Genomic DNA, 13,773 nt, shown 5'->3' with positions numbered 1-13,773 from the left:
GATCGATGGAATTATGAGGTCAAATGGTCATAGATGGAGCCGTTCCTTCGATTATGGTGTTTAGAAGTTGCGCTGCAACAGGAACTGCTGGATTTCAGGTTTCCGCCAGCCCTGTCATACGATCCGTTAGCCGCACGGAACGGGTTTGAGAATAAGCGCTCAGGGGTGGGGAAGGATGGCCGCATACCTTGACCAGAATGTGCCCAGTCAGACGGTTGATGGTAACATCGGGGCTCTGGGGAGCATTAGGGTCGCCAGACTCAAGTCCCAAAAACTGTGCCAGGTCACTCCTCAACGCATCCAGGTCGCCTTCAGTTTTCTGGAGCTTCGTCTGCTGCTTGGTACCGCCGGCCTTGGTGACCAAGTACACAGGGAGTTGGTTGGAGGGTGTGCGACGGATGAAGTAGGGGAGGTTGGTGAGTTGCAAATCGGCCGGAGATTTCGAAGGGAAGTTCTCTTTCAGGGACTGGGCTTGACGTCTGAATTGTACCAAGAAGGTTCGGGATTGTTGTGTGGGGATGGCAGAAGGGAGGCTTCGACGAGGATTTTCTGTAGATGGGTCAGTATGGGATTTCTGTCATGTTCTCATCCAGTTTTTCGCGTTGTTTCCGTGTCTTCCGTTGGTTCCTGAAACACGGAATAGCAGGACGTGATACGGGATTCGCGATGGAGAATTCGAGGCAAACGAATAGCTTCTACTTACGGGAGTTGATCAAACTCGGCGAGGAAGATAGTGAAGAGAAGGAGCTACATGTCCCTGAACGCAAAAGCATGGACTGTGAAGAGCTTTGTAGATAGAGCGGCACAGCTGTCGACTGCTTGCGAACAGCCGACAGGACCGGACGGCACTGTAGGAAAGACGCCATGGATATTAAAAGGGTCGACTAAGGACGAGAACCCGGACCAGGCAAGGGAAGGGAAGAGACGGCGCGGGGGAGGAGAGGAGGGGAGGGGGAAGAGCGATGAGGAGAGGCCGGGCGAGAAAAAGCGACATGGACTGACTGACTTTGAGGCTTTCCGGATCTTCTTTGCGCGGAGACCTGCCCCTAGTCCCGGTCGGGTCTAGCGCCTCGACCAGCCCTCCCGCCCACATTTTCGCATCGCCGCACACTGAGAAAGACTCTGGTTTGCGTATCCACGTCCTTCTTGTTTTTGACGCCCTTTGATCTCCCCTCCCTCCTCTTTTCCCCCTCCTCTCCATAGAAGCTGTTCATTATGGCAGCCAACGCCCCCCCTTCCGCTGAGTCTTTGCTCACCGCTCACCCCCCCAAGACTGCGGAAGAAATCGCCGACCAATATGACCTCCTGCCCAAGTTGATCCCCTATCTCGACCGCCATCTGGTTTTCCCCCTCCTCGAATTTAGCTCCGGCCAGGATGACGACAAGGAGGTCGTTCGGGCGAAATATGAACTGCTCAAGCACACCAACATGACCGACTACGTCGCCAACCTGTGGCAGCAAATCAACGACTCCGACACGATCCCCGACGAGTTTGTGAAGAAGAGAGAGGAGGTTCTCGCCAAGTTGCAACACTACCAGGACGAAAGCGCCAAGATCACCGATCTGCTGCAGGACGAGAGCGTCGTGAGCAACCTGCGCAGCGACAAGGCTGCCAACTTGAAGTTCCTCGAGGAACAGCACGGCGTCACGACCGAGATGGTCAACAGCCTGTACGACTACGGCCGGTTCCAGTACAGCTGCGGTAGCTACGGTAACGCGGCGGAGCTACTCTATCAGTTCCGAGTTCTCTCCACCGACAACGACAAAGTTGCGTCGGCCACATGGGGTAAGCTAGCCTCGGAGATCCTGACCACCAGCTGGGACGGTGCGATGGAGGAGGTCCAGAAGGTCAAGGAATCCATTGAAACCCGACTATTCAGCAACCCCCTGGCTCAGCTGCAGAACCGCTCTTGGCTCATCCACTGGTCTCTCTTCCCCTACTTCAACCATGATCCCGCCCGCGATGTCCTGACCGACCTTTTCTTCTCTCCCGCCTACATCAACACCATCCAGACCAGCTGCCCTTGGATTCTGCGATACCTGGCCGCCGGCGTCATCACCAACCGTACCCGTGTCCACAAGAACAGCAACATGTACCAGAAGCAGCTGAAGGATCTCATCCGGATTGTCCGCCAGGAGGGCTACGAATACACCGACCCCATCACCGACTTCGTCAAGGCGCTGTACGTCGACTTCGACTTCGAGGAGGCTCAGAAGAAGCTGGGTGAGGCCGAGGATGTGCTGCGCAGCGATTTCTTCCTGGTGTCCGCCGCCGATGCCTTTGTGGAGGCTGCCCGCCACCTGATCTCTGAGAGCTACTGCAAGATCCACCAACGGATCGACATCAAGTATGTTCCTTGAACTATGCGGATACTGTTTGATTGTATGAGCCAAGCTAATGTTTTGTTCTTTCAGGGACCTTTCTACCCGGTTGGGTCTGAACCAGGACGAGGGCGAGAAGTGGATCGTCAACCTGATCCGCGACACCCGCGTGGATGCTAAGATCGACTACAAGCAGGGCACAGTGATTATGAACCACCCTCCTCAGTCAGTGTACCAGCAGGTCATTGAGAAGACGAAGGGTGCCTTCTTCCGGACGCAGGTTCTCAGGTTCGTTCAAATCCAGTCAATACGAATGATTTTCCGGTTGAGTTTAACTAATTCGGTTTTCTTCTGCAGTGCCGCCGTTGCCAAATAAAAAAATCATGAAAATACAAACAAGATTCCATATCCCATTGGGTTTCCGAATTCAAAAGATGCGTCTTTTTCCGTTCTCCTGTCGGTTCTGTTCCTATTAGTATTCCCCGTGGATTTGCAATTGCGGGCTTTGCTTGATGAGAAAGTGATGGGACCAAGCAGAGTGGCATCAGGCTGGCGTTTTTAGGTGGTTCCACAATTTATTTATGCTTTATTCGACTTATCCTATTTCTTTTTTTTTTCATATTTTATTTTATTTTCCCCCTTCCATTTTCTCCTTTTACCTACCCCCTTTTCTGTTTCTCTCAATTTTATCTGTCTTGATGCCACACACGGTTTGGTCGACGTCTTCTAAACCAAACCTTGTGAGATGATGAAAATACGTATGTTTTTGGGAAAGAAAAAAAAGGAAAAGGAGGGAAAGATAATGGAAAGAATTTCTCCGAAGAGGGAAGAGAAAGGCGAGCGATCATATTGGATCCAATGATTGTTTCTTTGGCTGTTCTCCTTTCTCCGCCTTCGATGGTTCTCTGCCTATGATATAAAAGCTTTCTTTCTTTTTCCCACGTGGTTGATTGATTGATTGATTGATTGATTGTTGATTAGTCTATGCTGTTACGAATGATCTATAGAGACGAGTGGAAATTTATCTGAAACCTGAGGCTTTCTCTTTGCTTTTTATCTTCTGGCTTTATTGTTATGTTCTTGATCCTTTGGTCGAGATAGTCTATAAGATTGTTTCTACATATTAGAGTATTTGAAAAATACAGTTCTGGTCTAATTTTTCTTCCTTTTCCTTCCGTCTTTGTTTAATTGTTGTATTTCTTTTCCTCGTACTTCGATGGTGGTTTATATCGACAATCAAGTACCTCGCTATGTGCCGGTCCAGTCTATGCAGTATACATAATGATGATGATGAATCGGACATAATTTACTTGCTCTCTTTCTTTGCGTCTAAAAAACAGCGCTGATAACGATGGGTTGTGAAGACAGAGACATATAGACCATGAACCAGCAGAACCGAGGTGTGATCAAAACAAACTAAATCAATCAAATCAAAACCGGAACCGAATGAATCAGATTCTACTTTTTCAAACTTTAAGATTCCATTCCTCTTTCGGAATCGGGAATTGTATGTAGTACTATAGTATCGAATCTGCTGTTGAAACAGGACACTCTGAGTAAAGGTATGGGGGGAGGGAATGACAAATGAGAAAGAAGTAAAGCAAAGAAAAAGGAATAATGTAGCTAGCTTAGCTTATTGGGATATATTCACTGACATTGACAAAGGGAATATGAACGGGGAAAAAATGAGAGCCAACTTATTTCTCCTAGCAGCTCCCTTGGAGGAGGAATCACATATACGAGAACGCTCAACGTGAACATGGGGATATCGTTGGTTTGGAGAGAAGAGCAAAGAAAAGGAGAAAGGGAGAAAAGAGAAGGATAGAAGCAGACGAAAGGGAGAAGGGAAAAAATGAGAAATAGAGAGAGGAGAAATGGTAGGTATATCATCGCCCTCGTCGAGATTCGTTTTCAACAGCACATCGTCGACCTGGGTTTCGAACCGGCACGATCTCATTGATGTATGGCTCTGATTGCCTGCTGGAGCGATCGACGATAGAATCACCGGCCATGCGAAGAGATTCCTGTCGTTCGTATTCTCGGGACATCACTGCGAGGTCATCGATTTGTTCCTATACCATGATGGGTCAGCGATGTTGGTCCACAATGATGTCCATAGATCAGATATCTATCTGGCTATTGCCATGGGATGATGGGAAAGGGGCAGAGACCCGAGTAAGAGGTACGCCCACGATGAGGTAACCTTCACGTCCCTTCAAATAGGGAAAATCGATTGTTAGGGACTTTTTCCTTCTCCATGCCCTACGTGGAGCCGACTTGGTGGATTGTATGTACCTGGTAAGTATAGGGTCTGACCGAGGCAGATGGGCCTAGAAAATACTGTATGTGTCCAAGCACAATGTGTCGAGAGAGACCGTATCCTGGCAGCCAGTATTGCTGAACTTGGGACATCTTCATTGACGCGATAAGGCTTGGGTTGATTGATTGGCCTAACAGGTGTATTATCTATATAGATGTATTGAGACGTGATAGGAAGAAGGGTGCCACAACGATGATAGCCCTAGCTGTAAACGAGCATCTACGAGAGACTAAGAAGTATAAATATCCATCCTGGTACTGTTCACGCAAGGAGACCACTAACGAACCTGAAATAACGACAATAAGGTTGTCACTGTATGTGGATGTGCCGTTATGAAGATCTGGAAGCCTATATGCTGGTCCACTAATTAGCTGGAGACGGCCGACGCTTCAGGATGAGTAAACCCCCATAGAACAAGCCAGGAAGAAAGTTTCCTGACTCGACCACACCTCAGAGAACCAAATATGCCATGGAAGACCCCGTTAAGGAGGAGAAGGAACCGGCTGGAAGACCATTTTGGCTGCTGTTTATGTCGGATCCCGGCGAAACCGCCTCACTCTTTCATCCAACCCTTTCGCACGGGGAAAAGTGAGGCTTGACCTCGACAGAGACTAGTAGCGTCCACAAATCGACGCTGCCGAAAGGAAATGCCAATACGTCCGACTCTGATGCGCCCGGAATTATCGTTCCTGTCCTCCTGTCCTCTTCCCAGTCTTGGCTGATGCTGCGGTGAACATGCAGCCCGCGAGGATTGGCCTGATGATGGCGTGGCTCCATGGGCTGAACGTCGAAGGAACCTCTCTTCGTAATCACCTGCATGTCCTCAATCTCCTAGATTAAATGTGTTTTCCTTGAGTCCAGATTTCATGCATCTCGAGATCCTAAAAGATCCCCGGACATACGTCTGCATGGAGCCGGAGCGATAGCGAAGACACACAGGGGTTTCTCTTTCTGTTCTCTTTTCTTTTTTTGGCCCCTCCAGTATTGATTGTGTGAGTGTCTGACGAACGCTAAGTATATTCGGTCGGAATCCTGTCAGCGTCGCAACGACTTTCTTTTCCTTTTTCCTTTTCCTTTTTCCTTTTCCTATTTCCTCTTGTCTTTTCCATTCATGTAATTTTTTACCGACTGTCATTGCCTCTCGGGGGGGTAAATAAATCGCTCCGGACACCCACAACGACTCGCGAATTTGCATGTCTATTCTTAGATAGACACGCACGGTATAAGGACTACCAGATTTTTCCATAGATGCGTTAGCTACGACACAGTTGTCTTTGGAATCCAGACACCTGTACTTTGTGTCCTGCCGCGGGGGTGCAAGTCCCTTTGGTCTTGTTTTAAATTGCGCAGCCAATGGACGGTGACGCTTACTCTCAAACCAGACCAGAAAAGCTTTTTTTGCTTCAGAATGGACCGCTGGCTGCAAGAACTTACGATATCTGCCTCGAGTCCCGTAACCAAGGCTGACCATAGGTGCGTTTGCGAAAAATAACTTTGCATCCACCATGCTCGACTTTGTGATGTCCCCTCCGCAGGCTCGAGCAAGCCTTGCTACCGGCGCTGCATAATGTCCATCTAAAGAGCGAGGTGTCGATGGGATTTGGGAAGGACGATGGCACGTCCGTGATGTAGCGGGAAATTCGCTGGCGTGGGACGGTCTAGACTGATTCAGCCGTTATAGTAGATCTGCATGTCTGCGTGGAATGTAATAGAATGACCGATTGTCGGCGCTTTCCCCTTCTAGGGGCTCGAATGTGAGGCGACTGTTCGGTGACCTTGAGCGCTCGTGGGAATTATGTCGAAGCACTTAGATGAGTCTGGAGGATAGTTACCATCTTGGTTCAATTGCAAGTGATCCCACTCCCCTATTTGGGAGGATACGCCACGCCTTTCGAGCGTAACTGTACTCCATAGTAGAAGACGAAAGAACCCCTAAGCGGAGCCCGAGAGAAGCAAACTTCTCCTGACTCGCAATAAAGCAGGTTAATCGACCTCGAAGCTTGGTTGATCGGCCATGGTGGCTGTTGGACCGCAGGTATGCCTAGTGACCCAGCGTGTCCGAGTCAGGAAGCAAACAGAGGACTACCAAAAAGATACCACTGTCAGGCATTTTTCGTTGCATTGGAGCAGGATCGCCGCGTATGGAGAACCTGCTGCATGTGAGAGGTCAAATTCGCAACATATTGATCTGATCGACGGGAAGAAATATTCAGATAGAGTGCGAGACGGATTGTTTCCTTAGGCGGGACCCACTGGAGTCGGAAAGCAGCCCTGATGGATAAAGTTTCAGCTGACTAGCTTCGTTCATACGAATGTCAAAAGCCTCGAGGAGGCGAGAGTGAGGCGCGGGGGCAAAGTCGAAGATAACAAGGAGTGCATGAGACGTGGAAAGGACGAAGAAGCAGGGCGAAAGACGGAAGAAAAGGCTAAGGCAATCTAGCAGCCTGAAACCTGAGGCCGGAAAAGAAAGAATAGCCAAAAAAATAAACAAGATTAAAGCTCCCAAGGATCGACATAACCAAATGGAGGATCAAAAAAAATGCTCCGTGTATTATTGTCTATTTCTTTTTCATAATTCATCCCAATAGCATTCACCGAACACCCCTTAACGATACTATTATTTCACAGAGCCACCACCGCCTTACTGGGGAGGAACATACGGATGTACAAGCATGTCGCTGAATCTGTGGAAGAGGTTAGCAATCAAAATCATCTCGGCAATTATGGATGGATGGCTGACTTTTCCAATTTCTCCTTTCCTCGGACTTCCTCGACAAGCAAAGGCATCCTGACGACGTTGAAATCTTCGTAAAGCTCCTCGATCTGCTCGAGGTATTTCTTCTGCATCTTCCTTCGGGCATTGCACTGGTCACATTCACTTCCTTGCTTGGGGAACAGGAGCTGGTTGACCACAATAGAGTGTGTATCGATGTTGTAGCTCGTCAATTCCTGGATCATACGCTCGGTCTCGTAGAGGGACAGGAACTCGGCAATGCAAACACACACGAAGGTAGTGAGGTCGGGGTTCTTAAACTGCGTGTTGACTTCGCTGATTGTCTCCCGCAGAGATTCCATCTTCTGCAAAATCTCGTCAATGTTCTGACCACCCGGGAGGCCACCCCGAGATCCAAGGATAGAGTTCAACATCGGTCCAAACTGAGTGGACAGTTGAGAGAGCTTCGCAAGAGCTTTCTCGAGCACTGTGGGGAATTGGAGGAAGCGAAGCGTGTGACCAGTCGGGGCAGTATCGAAGACAATAACCTCGTAAGACAAGGACTTGACTTGTTTCAAGACCTCAGCGAAAGACATGGCCTCGTCGACACCGGGGATCTAACGCCTGTTAGCCAAGTTGGTCGTAATTGGTGACCGCAGGAATGGCCGGCTTCCTTGTCACCGGTCAGGGGACACCGTACACTGAACGCTAGATCCTGCATCATGTTTCCAACACCCAATCCAGCCAGAGGGTCGTCGCCTTGCCCTTCACCGCTGGCCAGCAGATCCTGGATGCTGCCATTCGGGTCGATCTCCATAGCACTGAGGTTCGTGTATCCATCCACCAGCCGGGCTTCCTTTCCAAACTTCTGGCCGAACGCATCGCTCAGGTTGTGCGCGGGATCGGTCGAGATAAGCAAAACCGACTTGCGGGCCTTGGCGAGTTGAATAGCGAGAGAGCACGACGTTGTCGTCTTGCCCACACCTCCCTTACCACCAACAAAAATCCAGCGGAGGGTGTCTTGGTTGACAATCGTCTGGAGCGACGGCTCCATGAGATCGTCGCTCTGCACGACGGCGGTAGAGGACATTTTCAAAGGTCGGATCAACTGTTGCGTTGCGGGAAAAGTCAGCTTTCTCTGAGCTTCAATGAAAGAAAGAGATTCCCCGGAGTTAGTCTCAGAGGGTGATAGATTTACCACGTATTTATTCCCCGCAAGTCCCAAAGTTTTAGAAGCTTCCGGAAGATCGACCGTTTGTCGCTTGGAAGTCACCAGCAAATAGATTTGGTAGATTCACCACCGCCTTGTACAAATGACAGAAGGTTTCAGAGTATGTCGTCGGTCAAACGCGATGCGACAATCGGGCTGAAGCCAGATCCCCCCGACGCTTGTGTGGGAAGGCCGCCGTTCCCTAGAGGCACGTGCGGGGCTGACTGCCTGAGGCGACCACGCGATGTCATCCCTCTATCATCGCTGGCGATCTCATCCTTCATCATTCCGATTGCAAGGTCGAGAAGATGATCCTATGAGGGTCCGAATACCTTCATCTAAACTCTGACACATTTCCACAACACCTACAGTCCCGGATCCAGCAACGTAAGGGACACAGACACCGGTTATCAGAACTGCTGCCCCACCGCAGGTATACTCCGGAGTGATTGAGCAGCTCATCGGGGTCCTCCGATGCATCAGGAGCGGAGATAGAAAAAGGGCCCACGGACCTACATTCCAGAGGTCAATTTTTCCCACAGCTAATTCAATCTTCTTCCATTTCTTGAATTTCTTTCTTGAACCCTCTCCCACTGTCCCTTACCCTTCTCCGTTCTACTTACTCCTTGATGGACTTTGGGTCAAGAAGCCCGTCGAGCGAGCAATTGGGAAGAATCACAGACCGACTAGGCCTCTACCAGAACCAGCTTCTTTCATCATCTAGCTCCTCGTCATCATCTACACCAACGAGCGTGTCCTCCACCACCACGACTTCCTTGTCTCCAATGTCTCGCGATCCGATCACCTGCCATGTCCTGAACACGCTGACGGGCACGCCCGCGGCAAATCTCCCGGTGACGTTGACTCAACTACCCGGTGCGTCGACCGGCCAGGCCAGCCCGGCCAGTTTCCGCGCCACCACCGACGCAGATGGACGGGTGAAGAACTGGACGCCTGAAGCGGCGACCTCGACGACCGTTCCCGCCATTCTGTCCGCCCTGCCGGCCGCGGACAGCAAGACGAATTGGTCCGTTCGGTTCGACGTCGGCCCGTGGTATGAGGCACAGGGGGTCGAGAGCTTCTGGCCTGAGGTGGAGGTGAAATTCACCGTGAAAGGCAGGGGTCGCGAAGGGGAGGAGGGCTGGCGGCATTATCATGTTCCGGTGCTCTTGGGACCGTGGAACTATTCGACTTATCGGGGATCGTGATGGCTGTTAACCAGGAGGATTGGAGGGAGGCTCATTGCGGTGACTTTGCGAGTCTTCCTTTTCTAACTTTTGGATGTCGCATGAACTTCGCTATTGCTACAGTCTAGGCATTATATAGAATACGAACTGATGTGAGGTTTACATTAAGACTGAAAGAATCGAAATGTATGATGAGTTTACTGACTGGTATTTTGAATTAAGTATAAAGAGATGGAGACTAGCGCCTTGTTCATTGGATTATCTTCTTGATCTGATCAGTTTCTTCATCTTCAGATGATTCTTGATCCGATTCGTTCTCGTCGCTATGCGGTTCCGCTTGATCTTCGTCTGTCTTGGTATCTACTTCCTCTGACTCATGCACGTCTTCAAGACCCTGCTGCTCCTTCTCGTCTAGCGTCTTACGTACCCATGCCTCAACATTCGCAACAGCGTCCTCCGGAGAGCTCTTATGCCGAAGCAGAAAGCCCTGGATCTCAGCCGGAGAGAACGTGTGTTCTGGTATCTTCTCGCTGAAAGCTATGGCAAGGTCCTCGATGTCTGTAGCTGAAGAACTTGAAGAGTCCCAGACAATAAATTCCTTTGACTCGGTAGCCGCGACAATCTCAATCCGACTGTCCTCGTAGTCCATGTCGATGTTTGTTTGTGGCTCATTAAAGATATTTTGGAACATCTCCCTTGCGAGATGACGACTGGCAAGCTTGAACTCGAGCTGATAGTCGACGCGACCGGGTCGGACAAGGGCCGGATCGAGATGTTCGTGGTGGTTCGTGGTCATGATCAGCGCGCGGCCTTCTTGGGCGGCCACGCCGTCGATGATGTTCAGCAAGGCCGATAGCGATATACTGCTCTTCCCCTTTCGCTTCTTTGAAGTCTCCGCGGTGCGACGATTCGTGACTTCGTTAGAGTCGATGTCTTCAAGAAGCACGAGGCATCGTCGCGGCAGGTCCTGGAACAGCTGGGCGAGCGCGTCTTCGGTGAGCTGCTGCGAGTTCAAGTTCAGGATGTACACATTCAATCCGAGAAAGCCAGCCGCCGCAAACGCGAGACTCGATTTACCGGTGCCCGGCGGGCCATAGAACAAGTAACCTCGCCGATACGGAATGCCGCGATCGCTGTACCATCTCATCGTCGCCGGGTGCAAATACTGCTGCACATCCTGCAGAAAGGCATGCTTTTCCCCCCCCTCCAGCAAGACCGTGGACAGCGGTCTCGCGGGACGGGAGATCGATCGTATCCAGGTGAATTCATTATCGTACGCTCTCTTCGAACCGCGGTAGATGACGGTCTTGCCTTTTTCCTTTTGCGAGAACTCCACCCGGGCCTCCAGCATCAACTGCTTCAAGGCCGAGGCGTCCCATCCCAGACACGAGATCCGCAATTTCTCGGTGCGCGTGTACATCATGGCGTTGTGTTCCTCCACTTCGCGAGTCAGCGCCAGATGCCGACCCATGAATTTGAACCAATGCGTGCCGGTCGACGGCATCCATAACAGCGGACGAGTATTGGCAAATGACGCCCTCCATTTGGCGTCGTCGATGGTATCGTCCGGATCAAAGTCGTCCACGCCCCCTTCCTCGTTGGCTTTTTCGTTGTACCAATCTGGCTGACCGCTCGTGAGGGATGTGCTGGCAATCAGGTGGCGCTTCTTTTCGTTGAATCGCTGCTTCGTCAGCCAGTACATGAGGTAGTTGTATGCCTCGTCGTAGGAATGAACTTCAATGCTGGAGTAGAAGAGGTGCAGCGGAAGAGTGCCGTATTGATCGAAGAGGGCCTTCGCGATGAACGATCCCACGGCAAATGAGGAAAGGTAGAAGAACTTCCCAAAGGAAGAGTCCATGCTGGATGCCATTATGCGACCTCTACCGCTGTTCCCAGCCGGTTATGATGATGTGTGTAAAAGATGAGGCTCATTATTCACCCTGGAAAGTATTTAATAGGCAGTCTATTTAGGCATCAACGTAAGCTAACGGTGAGGTAACAGTGACACAGGGTCAGCCTTGCATGGTGCGCGCCACATGACTCTGGTGCGGGCTCCCTTTTGGGCTGGTGTGGTTTCAATGTATGTTGTTGCTTTTTAGCACTGGTAGTAGTCTGCGACCGAAGGATTGTTTGGGCGATTAAGCTAAAATAAACGGCGATGTCAGGGCAGGGATGACAGGAATATATATAGTTTTGGATGGACTGCATTATGCACGGTGGTATCATTCTACATTAAGGGTCTTTTAGGGGATTATTTAAAGTTTGACTTGAGATTATTCCAGCCAGCCAGCTATTTATAGCTTCTGTGGTGCCTGAAGCAAGTGGGAGATTTGATCTGTCTCGGCTCGAATCTATATCCTCATACAGCGAAGATCCTAGGAATTCTCATGAAGGGTCTCAAGAGACGTACATTTAGGACTATTTGGTTGTTATAACAAATTGACATAACGTCTGGTGCATACAGTGTTTGAAGGGTCATTCACAGTGGGGTTCAAAAGCGAAGCTAAATATACCCCATAGGGCATAGATAATAAAACTATTATACTCCGTGAAGTTACCCGCAACAAATTTGATGATACTAGATAATTGTGGCCAAGAAAGTCCAGCTAGTGATCCGATGTCTTGGAGATAGGCCACTCGTTGGATCTGGGGTGGGATCATGGTCAGTCGTACCGTCCTCACGTAAGCCTACTCCGTATGCACACTTCTATCTATATCCGGGATATATTGCCGGGATATGTATTTGCCTCTACGAATGAAAGGGATGACAGTACGACAACTTCGTGCAAGACCTTTGGGGACATGTCCACAGTGTGTGTGGAGTACGGTGTATGCAGACTATGGAGAGAAATTGCCATGTTAGGATTAGCATTGATGCTCCTGGTTGCTCTTGGCAGGATGGTCTGGCGCAGAATTAGAGATTAGGCGTCCCTTCAAGATTGGTCTAGATTGAATAATGTTATCCTGTAAGCTATTTGATCAAGGCAATGGCCCGACACCTGTTCGACAGCAGAAGGTAAGGAGGAAGCAGAGATTACAGTGTATGTACAGAGTTGATAGAAAAGGTATAGTAGATATATGAGGTAGAATTAAACGACGCGGGAGGGCTGAATTGAAGCATGACCGGAGTAGGCTGTCGGGCCCTACACCGTGCTGAGCACGGAGTATATCGCACGGAGTAAGAGACAGCCAGCATCTATCTCAAACTACTCCGTACACCGATAGGGAGTACACCGCGGTTATCAGAAGTGCGGAGTAGGACTAAGACTACTCCTGAGTCTAGCCACATGTCCTCGGGTGATTAGGAAGAGCATCACGCTACTGCCTGTTCGGGAGGGTTCAGCGTCCAGATTGTGGCCGATCTCCGGTGGCAATCCCCAAAGGGCCAACATCCCTGTCCTTCGCTGCCAACGAGAGTTCGCCCGATGCCATCACGTGATGCCGGACCACGGGACGAACGTCCCGGCAGCATTGCGTCATCACCGCCGGATCCAATCAGCATCGGGTCGAAATGTATCAGTCAATTGTCCGAGAACCAACCAACCCCCCTGAGAGATGGAACCAGTCACCCCCTTAAAAACCTGCTGGATGATCATGGACCATATGATAGATAAAACCAATGAACTGCAACGGGACTTGCTCGCAGTCACCGAATTGGGGATATTCTCCTACTTACCAAGTAACCAGGAACTACTCCGTACTATGTACCGTGTATCGTGTACTACCAGACATCTTGACCGCCCTGATTCGTGTCGACTGCTTCTAGCCTTCGACGGCAGATCCAGGCGGGGGGCCGGAAGGATGCCCGTGAGTGGCTGGTTGCAGTGGAGCCGGCAACCTGTTGCGAGTGGCCACCCGGCTGGTCCGACAGCCCAGGGAAAAGTTCCTGTCGTCGTCACCGTGATCTCATCCATCGGCCCTTCCACGGGGGGTCGCGTTTTCTTCCGTCGCACAGTCCAGATGGGGTAGAAGCCATCGTTTTTCTTCTTCTTCTTTTCCTGATGACAATAATGAGGGACAT

At 50.3% G+C, this 13,773-nt stretch overlaps 5 protein-coding genes across 5 annotated transcripts; 2 read left to right on the top strand and 3 right to left on the bottom strand.

The window, feature by feature from the left end:
* Nucleotides 1–60: 60 nt before the first annotated feature.
* KD926_007202 (mitochondrial 54S ribosomal protein mL49) lies at nt 61–1,093 on the bottom strand (the record flags this gene model as incomplete). The annotated part of the gene is made up of 4 exons (XM_053100034.1): nt 61–111; nt 188–549; nt 704–848; nt 905–1,093. The coding sequence occupies 4 exons, from the start codon at nt 1,091–1,093 to the stop codon at nt 61–63; spliced, it is 747 nt and encodes a 248-aa protein (XP_052956229.1).
* A 122-nt stretch (nt 1,094–1,215) lies between these two features.
* On the top strand, nt 1,216–2,698 carry KD926_007201 (eukaryotic translation initiation factor 3 subunit E; the record flags this gene model as incomplete). The annotated part of the gene is made up of 3 exons (XM_053100033.1): nt 1,216–2,348; nt 2,416–2,610; nt 2,680–2,698. 3 exons carry the CDS (start codon nt 1,216–1,218, stop codon nt 2,696–2,698), a joined length of 1,347 nt encoding a protein of 448 aa, XP_052956228.1.
* A 4,665-nt stretch (nt 2,699–7,363) lies between these two features.
* KD926_007200 (ArsA family ATPase) lies at nt 7,364–8,445 on the bottom strand (the record flags this gene model as incomplete). Its single annotated transcript, XM_053100032.1, has 2 exons — nt 7,364–7,972; nt 8,056–8,445. The coding sequence occupies 2 exons, from the start codon at nt 8,443–8,445 to the stop codon at nt 7,364–7,366; spliced, it is 999 nt and encodes a 332-aa protein (XP_052956227.1).
* A 749-nt stretch (nt 8,446–9,194) lies between these two features.
* KD926_007199 (hydroxyisourate hydrolase) lies at nt 9,195–9,773 on the top strand (the record flags this gene model as incomplete). The annotated part of the gene is made up of 1 exon (XM_053100030.1): nt 9,195–9,773. The coding sequence occupies one exon, from the start codon at nt 9,195–9,197 to the stop codon at nt 9,771–9,773; it is 579 nt and encodes a 192-aa protein (XP_052956226.1).
* Nucleotides 9,774–10,002: 229 nt separating this feature from the next.
* On the bottom strand, nt 10,003–11,622 carry KD926_007198 (BCS1 and AAA domain-containing protein; the record flags this gene model as incomplete). Its single annotated transcript, XM_053100029.1, has 1 exon — nt 10,003–11,622. The coding sequence occupies one exon, from the start codon at nt 11,620–11,622 to the stop codon at nt 10,003–10,005; it is 1,620 nt and encodes a 539-aa protein (XP_052956225.1).
* Between the last annotated feature and the right edge of the window lie 2,151 nt (nt 11,623–13,773).

Source organism: Aspergillus affinis (assembly GCF_023601865.1).
Source record: "Aspergillus affinis strain CMG 70 chromosome Unknown NODE_40_length_256409_cov_85_802654, whole genome shotgun sequence".
Classification (NCBI taxonomy): domain Eukaryota; kingdom Fungi; phylum Ascomycota; class Eurotiomycetes; order Eurotiales; family Aspergillaceae; genus Aspergillus; species Aspergillus affinis.
The sequence above is the reverse complement of the archived record's forward strand: the minus strand, read 5'-3'. Positions and strand labels throughout refer to the sequence as shown.